We start from the raw sequence: 11,288 nt of genomic DNA, 5'->3' as shown, positions 1-11,288 counted from the left end.
ATATATATATATAGCTAAAAACTATGGGAAATAACATTTTAAAAAATGCATGGTTTCTGTAAAGTTTAGGCTTTTCAATGTTAGAAATTGGTCATATTTACTGCTTTATTAAGCTGTTAAAACATTCAGTCAGTCACTTTGGTCATTTGTTCAATAATTTTTTTCCGGATCCGTTCAGATATGTTTGCAAAGCTGACACAAAGAGTCAAAGTTTACATGTGATTTTTGTTATGTCTGTTATTTGGTTAAAGTCTATATTCAGTGAAGGTAGCAGATTTTATAAAAGTCCTTATGTCTGACTTTTCTCACATCGTGTAATAACACCATAATCGTTTTTATACGTGGTTGCAGTGATTGTACAAAGCATAGCAACAGTGGTTAAAAGAGCTGAAAATATATTTTTCCACACATTTTCAGATTTTTGCAAAGCCAGCATTATATTCCTGAGAGTTTAATTGCATTAATATAACATAGCTGTCAGCTGGAGAAAACGTGAGATTTTCCTTCACCTGAGGACATGGTCTTGCAGTCAGCACCGTTTGTCAGATGAAAAGCTGCATCATCAGACAGAAGTCCTTCTAGATTAACCATTTGTTCATGTTTTGCTATAGTACATTGCCATAATTATTTTTTATTCTGCGTTAACAGAATTGTGTAAGAAACAAAACTGCAGTGGATTGTAACGGACTGAAAACACGTTAACAAGGTCAAACAAAGTGCAGATACTCGGCTGCATCTGACTGCTTTTAAACAAAAAAGAAATTGTTGTTCACTGGGTACAAAACCATAACTGCTGCAGAAACTATTTTTCTGGGTTACCCTATAGGGAAACAAGTTTGGACCGCATATTATTCATTTATTAAGAGAATTTGTCAGATTTCCCAGAGCAGTGAGCGTGTCTGTATATTATCATGACTGCAGCAGTTCAGACTAGTGATGCGTTCAAAGTGACCTGTTTATGTCACCAGGTCCAACCTAATCACATTTCCATCACAAAATATTACAGATATGGGGTAAATTGTGCATGACACCTACAGGTTTAGTTCATGTCACATCTGTGGAAAGCAGTGCCTTAATAAAAGGGGTTTTGTTGGCCTGGTGGTGCCAAAACATGCATCATGTCATTTTTTAACAACACCCTGTGGGTGTTTTGGGAACTGAAGAGAGCAAGTCCTGAGGTGTTCACTAGTTTTGTCAGTTACAGATGTGTGGTAACATCAGCCCCTCAAACTACCCTGGTGTCAAAGTGCTCTTAAGTTTCCTCATGCACCAAAAGTTTTCAGGGAGCAACAAGTCTGGATGGAATAACCGTAAGGTTTGCACCTCGAGCAGGGGTCTGCAACCTTTATGATTAAAAATGCCATTTCTTCCTCTTTGCACACTAAATAAAATGTCTATGGAGCCGCAAAACCTACTAAAACTGTGATTATCAACTGGTGGCCCATGGGCCGCTTCAAGCCGGTTGCAGGGGGCTTTTCCAGCCAGTAGGTGTGATATTACGAAACTAAAATATCAAATTATTATTAATATTTATTGGTATTTTTATATTTTAGGGCAAAAGAAATGACTGGATTTATGTAAAGAAGAAAAAATATATAATTTTTTACCAATTATATAAAAATTGAAACACAAGTATGCAAGCTTATGTGAGTTTTCTTTTTAATTGTGGAAACAATTTATAAAGTATCCTATTATCAAGTAATAAAGCATAATGTTAAAAAATTAGGCCAATTTGTTGGACACGTAATTGAATTTTAAAATAAAAAAAAAATACTTGCATTTACTATGGCTTAGTTTTTTTCTTTAATTTTTATTGTTACAAGTTGACTCACCATATTTCTTCTCAGCAACTTGCCTTAAAGGTATTCCCCGCAAACCATTTGGTGGATTTGAGAAAAAGATCACATCGTAAGAGTGGAAGTGAGCCAAAACAAGTGGCTAACAAACGAGTAGCATGATGTAGTCAACAAGTTTTACTCCTTGTGTTAATGCCATCATTTATTCACATGCTGGAAAAGAAATGACAGGAAAACGTCTAAAACTATCCATTTCTTGTTGTTGGTTCAGCAACCAATAAACTTCAGTTTTATGTTAGTTTAGGTCAAAACTTAGAGCCGCTGCAGAGGGACCAAAGAGCTGCATGTGGCTCCAGAGCTGCAGGTTGCAGACCCCAGACTAGGATATTCTGTGCACGTTAAAACAGATTCACTACATTTACAACCCAGGTATCATTTTTATACTGGTCAAGCCATTCAGAGCATTACTTCTGAACGACTCAGTAAATTATCTCGTTTAGCCAAACTCTCCTACAGTCATATCGTCAATTAGTTACATTAGAACTAATATGTAATATAAGGTTTTAAACAACTCTTTTTTTTTGTTTAACTTGTTCCAGCTTTTTTTTTTTATTATGTTGCTAACAAAGAAATTCAAAACAAACCTAACCAAGAAAACCAACTTTTTTTTGTTTCAACACCTGATATGTTCCTTTTACTGCTGATATTGTTTTAAAGGTTTGAATTCATTGATAATAAGTAGTCTAAGTTGTTTAGAAAAAGTATTTTTTTAGAAAACCTCCAACATTTTCTGAAACAAAATAATATACTGCAGCTGAACCAAGAGGATGACAGAACTTGTATTCTTGTTAACCAGTTACTGAGGCAACACACCACTACCATAAGTAAAAAAAAAAAAAAAGTCTGGACCAACACTGACCATCCCTTAACATATGTGATTCTAATATCCCAAAGAGTTTTGACCATGGAGGAAACAATGGATAAAAATAAATCCAAAGTGCAATCACAGATATGATCTAAAAGCATGAAGAGTGAGAAAACATGTCATAAGACAGGATGAGACGCACAAATGACAAAGCAAGCCATGAAGCAGATGATTCAGTTACATTATGTCTATAATTATTTGCATTTAGTTCTTTAGACTACTTCTTCTTTCACTTACAGATTTGGCAGTTGCTGAGATGTACTGGACCACCATCTCACGCTTGGTGCTCAAGTCCTTTCCACGCAGAGGAGCTTTGCGTTCTTCATTGAGGTTCATATCCTCCTAAAAACACACCAACAGTGAAGTGAAATGGACCATTCCAAACTTTTGACAAATATATTTAAGCAGTTTATAAATCATACACTGGATGTATGGTTGGTTGCATATGATTCAGAAATAGCTGCATCCAAGAAAAGAAAAGGAAATGCTGTGCTACTAAATTCTGATTCTAAATGCAGACATGCATGACACTGGGGGGAGCAAAACAGTCATACACTTAAACTCAAAGAATTAGTCAAAATAAAAGCATTTTAAAATGTCAAACTTTGAACCCTATCATTTATAGTGCAACGGATTCATTAGCAAGAAGAATTTTTTTTTAGATGAAACAACATTTATTATTCCATTACCGCTATGATCCTTTTACATCAGATCCTGTTCTATGGGGTAAATTAATTTCTAACTATGTCCCTTTGTTAAAGTCACAGGCTACATCAGCAGAATATAATGGAAGTAATAATTAGTCCTTGAAATAAAAGTAGCAAGGCTGCAGCAATAAAAACTGCACACCGCACCCCAACTCTGAACAGAAGAACAAAATCAAACAACACTGCTTCTATTGAGGCCATGCAATCACATCTGATAGGCTGGATAGGCAGTATCTGCGTGTTATTGGGAGTATTATCTTCATGCTACTTTAATTCGGCATCACAAAGAGGTCTTTCATGTGAGAGACATCAGGGGATAGAGTGAAGGCCGGACAGAGCACTAAAAGCTAGGGAATGACATGATGATTAGAATGGAGGAGGATGTTTATCAGAAGCACTCTCTCACAAAGAGATGGTTGGAATGAACAGTGGAAAAAATATCCTCCTGTGAGTTTTAGGAACCTGAAGATGTGGAGCCATGCTGCCCTCTAGTGGTAGGAGAAAAAAAAAGCTTCAAGTAATGTCACTCATTTGATAATAATTGTAAACGTAGCTACTTTTAAATATAAACAGTAATATTAAATTTGTTTATAACTTACCAAAAGTAATCATTTGTCACAGAAGCATGGACATGAGTCCCAACCAGAGGGCAAAGTGACCTAAATTCATCCGACTACAATTCCTCTAGTAAATACCCTCCGAGCTAAAAAGACCATTAAGATCTTTTATGAAACTGGGAGGGGAAAAATGCAGCAAAAACTTTTTCATCACCCAGAGAAACCAGCAGGTTTTTTTAATTAATCTTTGAACCCTGCTAATTTATCTGCTTAATTGGCATTCAATAAAGGAGGCAAAATGTGACGGGGTGAGTATATTGGGAGGGCGGGGGTGGTGAGGGTATGAGTAGTGAGCCTGCGGGACGCTTGTCAAGGGGCAAACTGGAGGAATGAGCTCTCCATGTTCAGCCTGCAAAATGATTAATGCTCTTTTATTAATTATACCCTCACAGGCAACATAAAAAGAATCTCAATATATCATGACTATTCTGCTGGTGCAACTGAAATGGCTTGATCTGAGCTTCTGGCTATGCTAGTGGACTTACAAAGTAACATGCACGGTTTGTTAGCTCGTGCAGGTCTGAATTTTTAAATAGCAATAATTTGTGTGCATTTACTCTCACAATAAATATCCCCTTTATTGCTGTCCATAAGTAGCAGAGTACTGAATTTAAAACAGAAATCCAGCTGAAATGAAAAACAGATTTTTTTTTACAGTGGCCCCGAGATTTCAACGAAGAACATTTGCAAAAACGGAATTACGTTTCAAAACGCGAAATTACATTAAGGCAAACCGGCAGTGGTGAGAACCGGAAGCGGCCAAACCGGAAGTGGTGGAAGAAGAAAAAAGTGCAATTACATTTAAAAATAACAATAATAATTACAAATTTTTGTTAAATATCTTTTTTAGTTTACTTTTTTCATACGTTTTGCTACTTCTCTGTTCCGAATAATGTTAAATTTTACCTGTACAATATGTCAGTGTTGACCTTAGGAAGTATGACAGTATGACGTGACTTCACGTTTAGCTGTATCATTTTGTAATTTGAGATCATCATTTGTTCTTTTGTTTTTGTGTTTTATAAATAAAGTTAAAAAATTAAATTAAAAAATTAAAATAAAAATAAAAAATTAAATACAGTTTTCCCCACCACTTCCGGTTTGGCCACTTCCAGTTTGGCCACTTCCGGTTTGGCTTAATGCAATTCCGTTTTTGCAAATGTCATTTCTTTAAACCTCAGGGCCACCGTAGCTTTTGCCAAAATGTTGTGATTGTTGAACAATGCTGAATGTTTATCTTTCATTTAAAGCTCCCAATAAATTTTTAACAGGACAATATTCTTGGCTGCTCGATCATCTCAACTCAAGTGAGCAGGTGTTTCCCTCACTAAACAGCGGTCCCTAAACAAGCAATAAGTTAAGATGGCTGCACTCTAGGCATGGCGGCATCTCACCAGGGAAGATGCCAAGCATCTGTCGATTTCCGTGGATTGCGGTTCAGGCAGTCATTAACTGCAACAGTTAAGCAAGCATTTGTTTTTATTTTAATTTCTATCTATAGACTGTGTTCCATCAACTATAAAAAGGGGCACAACTGTTTTCTAAAGTTTTTATTTTCCTATTTGTTCGATAACGCAGAATTCCAAATGTTTCACAGCAAGGTAAAGGGAAGTCACTATCCACTTTTGAAGACAGAAGCAACATAAAATAAATAAAAATACAACAACTGAGCAAAATATTTAAAATCCTGTGGTGGCAATCACGTGGCTTCAAATTTAGCACAACCCAGAGCAGTAAAAGCTTTAAATCAGAGAGAAGAACAATTAATGGATACCATCAAATGCACTCAAGGCTGAAAATAGTATGAAGAGTCTGCCTTCAGGGAAATGTGGATCTGAGAAAAGTAAAAGTACAAAATGTTTTGCTTTAGCTGTGACAAATCAATTATATTGTCCACTACCCTCAAGTTTGATCCACGAGTGTGTAAGGGCACATGCCATTATTCTCCTGTGGGTTGGTTTTAATGTGCTGGCACAGAGTGGAACTGCTGAGGGATCACATAGGAGCTTATTACTGCAAGTGTTCATCCTGACAATGGCACACACACAGAGACACATAAAACCTCAAACAAGCCGCAGCAGCACGGCAGAGTGACGCTCTTCTCTCACTAGTTCTGTGTTTCTGCTTGCATCTCCGCTCATGCTCTTGAAACTATCATTCTCTGAAGTACTGCAACTACTGCAGGAATCAAATCAGTTCACCAGAAATAAAGAAGCGGGTCTTGCTGTTGCGCGTTTTTTTTATTTTATCCGTTCGGTTGCTCCATCCTGCAGGGGTTGCCACAACGAGAGAACTTGGACAAAAGACTTGGCTGTTGTTTTACACCAAAGCCCTTCCTAAAGCAACCTGGGCTCGAACCTGCATCCTCAGGATTACTGGACTCGCACATATTTAGGCCAAAAAATATATATAATAATTTCTCATCTGGGTAATAATACAGTGACTTCTTTTTAGAATCAACTGCATAAAAGATCATAACTTTAAATATTTTTAATTTTAATGACATAAATGTACAAAATTATTGTAAATATCAAAATAAGTACAGTACAACCTCGCTACTTTGCGGTTCGACTTTTACGGACTCGTTCTTTCGCGTTTTTTCAAAATAAGAGTGGACATGACACACACTTGGCTGATTGATGGATGAGCCACACAAGCGGCATGGATTGTTTATTTAAAGTATTACAGTACTTAAATTTAAATTGTTTATTTAAACAGAAGGTGGGAGATTGGGAGTGAAACTTGAACTTGGGACTATCGTATCTCTACGTCACAGTTTTTCACTTATCTCGGGGAGCGTGGTTCCCTAAACCCCGTGATAAATGAGGGACTACTGTTTATCAATTTCACCATAAAGTCAGTGTTTTATACTGATCATATTTTTTAAAAATGTATTTATTTTTAGATGAAATTGTGACACATGAGGATTTAAAATAAAACTTTGCAACGTAATGAATTTTGAAGTAGGTATTTTGGATTTAACTGTACCATGTCTCATTAGTAAGATGAAAAATAATAAACATTTTACCAGTAGACCTACTACTGCAAACTGATGAGTATTTGAAACCAATCTGCACGTATCTTGCCAACTCCTGTGCCAAAGCTTAAAACCATTCTAGACAATCATAAAAACAGCACTAAAAGTAGTTCTGGATCTTTTACTCGTTCTAATTTTGTAAATATCTCTCAATGATAAAGCTTAAAAATTCTGTAGAGTATTCTTTGCTTTTCCTTGCCACAGAGTCTTGCTTCCTATGTTTTACCAGATCCGTTTAATGACCTTTCAGTAATGGGCTATGTGCAATCTAGGCCATGATACACATAGCAGAAAGAGGAAAAAACACACTTTCTCTTGGTCATTAATGCACAGTGGGAGGCCTCACTAATATGGCAAGGGTCAGCCCTTCATTTAAAGATAGCTAAAGATCTAAGGCATGTAGCAGCATAATAACAATCAACAGCAACATGTGGAAAAAGTTTTATAAAATTAAATTGGCATTAGTGTAATCCATCAAAAGAAAACCATCTGAAATAAGACGGGCAACAGATACTGAGGAAAGGGTATTAGCATCAAAAGAGTCCACCCACCATAGTTGTTTCTGTGTTTGCTACATCAAAGCACAAAAAAAAAAGTTTACAGTCTATGAACGCAAGCAGAACTGGCATCCACCGCACACAAGTAAATAACTCTTTTTCTTTTAGATTTTATTACTGTAATTATACTTCCAACTCGAAGTGTCAAGGCCCGTCAAATGTCAGAGCAGCAAACATGCCTTTTGTGTCATCTGTCACTGAGCAAATTGAAGCCTGGGTTTAATGTCACGCCGCTGTGAGCACAAACATAGTAATTGAGAGGTGAACTGAGTGACAGGGATGAGCACCCAGGCAAGAAAACACTGAACGTGGGCCTGATGAAAACCAGGAGCACTGATCGTATTTCTCCAGCTCTGGCAATAAAAAAGTATTGTATGAGAAATACAGGAAAGGTAAGCACCACACACACACACACACACACAGAGTCGCTCAGACATTATCAACAATGGTACACACAACCTATGCAATGAAGCCAGAGTAATTCAGCTCCTCACTTCAAAGAGATGGGCTGAAAGCTTTTTGTTAGATTTCAATCCTGCGGAACATAAGGCCAAAAATGCATTTGAATGGAGAAAATCACAAGTGTGACAGAGCTTTGACCCCACAGATGAGTGAGAAGTGCATTTTAAAGTTTGGTGGACATCTGACTGTGGTCAGGGGAACAGAACTTCGAAACGCAACATAAAATGTTTACATTTGTATGGTTTAGTTTTTAATGAAGTACGTAAATAAGGGAGGGGAAGTTTGAGATTGTCATTATATGTTCCCATACAATTATGTAATTATGTTATTATGCAGGTATGTAATAATAAGTATGAAAATAAGTAAATGTATTAGAAAAAATAATTGTATTTCAATATTTGTCAGCACGTAAAGATAAAAAAAATCATTCATATAATTTTTACTCTTTTTGCCTTGCCATAGGTGTGGAATTTCCAAAAACTACTATGATATAATTACAGAGCCAAATAATTGCTATGAGTCAATACTGCAAAATAAATATACATGAGCAGGAACGTTTAATTAGAACTGGCCTTGCAGCTTAAACTCCCAGTCACTTTCACTGTTGTTGGAGAGTTGCTCTAGACATCTGATATAAATGTTGTTCTCTTTATACAACTTTACAAATTAGATCAGGGCTATTCAACTAAACTGCTCAGGGGGGCACAGTTTCTGAAAGCCAACAGCCCGGGGGCCGGACATCCAGCGATTAAAGTCATTATGTAAATAAATCAAGTTTTACAATGATCTGTTACCTTTTAAATTTGTTTATGTTATTGCATTAAATCATAAATGCAATAAACAGAATCCAACCCCCCCCCCCCACCAAAATATACGCACCACCCCATGGTCTTATTATTACTGAAAGACTGTTCAGTACAGCAGGACAGCTTCTCTCTCCCACAAGAACCAGACTGGACTCAAAAAAACTTTAAAACCAACTTCTTCTGAACTTGAACAAGAAATTCTTGCTGCAATATTAAAATTTGTCATTTCATGGATGTTAGGAGACAAGAGATGTCTCCGAATGACTCGACACTCGGGTCCAAGTTTTAAAAATGGTGTCAGGAAGTTAAAATATCATTCACTATTGACCCATTACAAGGTTGAATAGACAGTATTTAACTAGAGTTGATGACAAACTGGAGTTGAAATGATCAGAGCCTGTTCCTTTGTCAGGTCTAATGCTCCTTTATTCAGACTGACAACTTTTACTTAAATGTGTTTACTGCAGTTAAAACGACACATTGGTTTTGCTTTGTGTTAAATAAAAACTTTCAAAGGTATAATCATTCCTCTTTCTTATTTTGCTTCATGGCATTGAACTCTGCAGTTCATCCCTGAAAATCTGCTGCACAGAATCACAAGTCTAAGTGTGAACTGTGTCACAGGGTAAACACAATAAAAACATGTATTATCTGCAGCATTGTTCATTAAAATGGCTCAACACTATTAATGTATTACAGTAAATAAACATACGTAGGCACACAATGATACTGTAGACCATTGCATTAGGTAATACATTCAGCAAGTACTTTTAATACTTTAAGTATTTTTAAACTCAAGTACTTATTTACTTCTACTTAAGTAAAAATGTTAATGTGGTACTTCTACTTTTAATAAAAGTACATTTTTGTCTGTTTATTTGTACTTTTACTTTAGTACGGTGTTTGAGTAGTTTCTCCACCACTGCCCGTGAGCCGCCAGTTGAATAGCCCTGAATTAGATGGATTTAATATTGTGGCTTGTTAATGTTTAACTTCTTTTTTAAGGTTATTTCCAATGTGGAATAGTATAAATGTATGTCAGGTACATCAAATTATAAAAAATGACTAAATTGTTGAAAATTACTGGTATGAGGATGAGCATTGAGGAGAGGCATCATGACAGAGGTGTGCTGATGTTAAACAGCTGGAGAGTTGCCTACATTACAACCAGGCACATCATAATACGCTGTTCGGTGTATTGTTTTCATGCTATTAGTGCTTTGTGTATATTTACTTGATGTTTTTCTTAGTTAATAGTCTTAGTTCATATCATAGATCTTATTACTGTTTTTCTTTTATATTTTATTATTGGATGTAACTGGGACCCTGTGTACATGTGGTGCGAATGACAAAGAATATCTGAATCTGTATAAATGCTGTGCTAAAACTGACTGAATTTAAGAGACACTAAAATGCACTGTAATTTTAACAAAGCAACCAAGCAGGATAGCATCTATCTAAAATAAGCCACTCCAGAGTAAGTAAAATAACATTTTTAAGATTAATTTAAAGTACTAATTATTAATGGTGCTCATATTTGTTTAAAAATGTATTTAGTTAATTGATTTAGACAGCTATTGTGCTCTACAACAAAGTGGAACACCCTAAATAAAGTTTTGGATGCATGGGCCTTTCATTTATTTTGTGCAAGTACCAGTAAGTAAATAAATAAATAACTCCGTGACAGCTGATACAAGATTAAGTTTTTGCTGCTCTAAACAAAATAAGAGGAGCATCAAAAACAAGTGACAGAGTAAAAGGTAAAAAGTATTCTTTGAATGAATAGTATTGTGGGCACAGACACAATGGGATATTTTCTTGATACATATTTATGAGGTTTTTTTTAATAAATGTATGTAAACTGGATTCAGAGTGAACAAGTTTGTTTCAGTTGAAAGTATCAGCAGGACATCAAAATAATCTTGAACAAACCAACAATCAACTTCTCTTTGTAGTAATAAAAAAGTGATTTGAGCTGTACAATATGAATCAACTTATTAGTAAAAATATTTTGATTATTATTTACATCTAGACGAGTGAAAAAAAAAGGAATGGGAGTTCATTTTTTAGTAAAAGAACTTGCCGTACAAAACAACAGTTGTGACAATTAAAGTATTGATATTTTGCTATTCGGGGGCTGCATCATGAAATCACCGTGTTTGACAACACAATGCAGGCGAACTGTGTTAACACACTTAACTGTCTCTTCTAATTGTAGACTCCCAAAAATGTTTAGTTTACTAATGTGTCTTTCAGCCAGTGTGAAGAAGCTCTGCAGGTGTTTGAGTGAAAAGAGAGAGCTCACGCTGTTCTGACAGCCCTACTAAAAGAAGCGACCACAGTTTTTCAAACATGTTGCTACAATTTTTTTAAAAAAATTA

At 35.8% G+C, this 11,288-nt stretch overlaps 1 protein-coding gene across 1 annotated transcript in view; it reads right to left on the bottom strand.

Moving 5' to 3' along the window:
• The window catches only part of diaph2 (diaphanous-related formin 2), a 461,650-nt gene that overhangs the window by 430,234 nt on the left and 20,128 nt on the right, over positions 1 to 11,288 (bottom strand). The window contains exon 5 of the mRNA XM_037675202.1: positions 2,959 to 3,063. Coding sequence (XP_037531130.1) covers positions 2,959 to 3,063 — 105 coding nt within the window. The remainder of the gene's footprint in view (positions 1 to 2,958; positions 3,064 to 11,288) is intronic.

The sequence above is a fragment of the Nematolebias whitei genome, chromosome 4 (assembly GCF_014905685.2).
Source record: "Nematolebias whitei isolate Nwh7 chromosome 4, NemWhi1, whole genome shotgun sequence".
Classification (NCBI taxonomy): domain Eukaryota; kingdom Metazoa; phylum Chordata; class Actinopteri; order Cyprinodontiformes; family Rivulidae; genus Nematolebias; species Nematolebias whitei.
The sequence above is the reverse complement of the archived record's forward strand: the minus strand, read 5'-3'. Positions and strand labels throughout refer to the sequence as shown.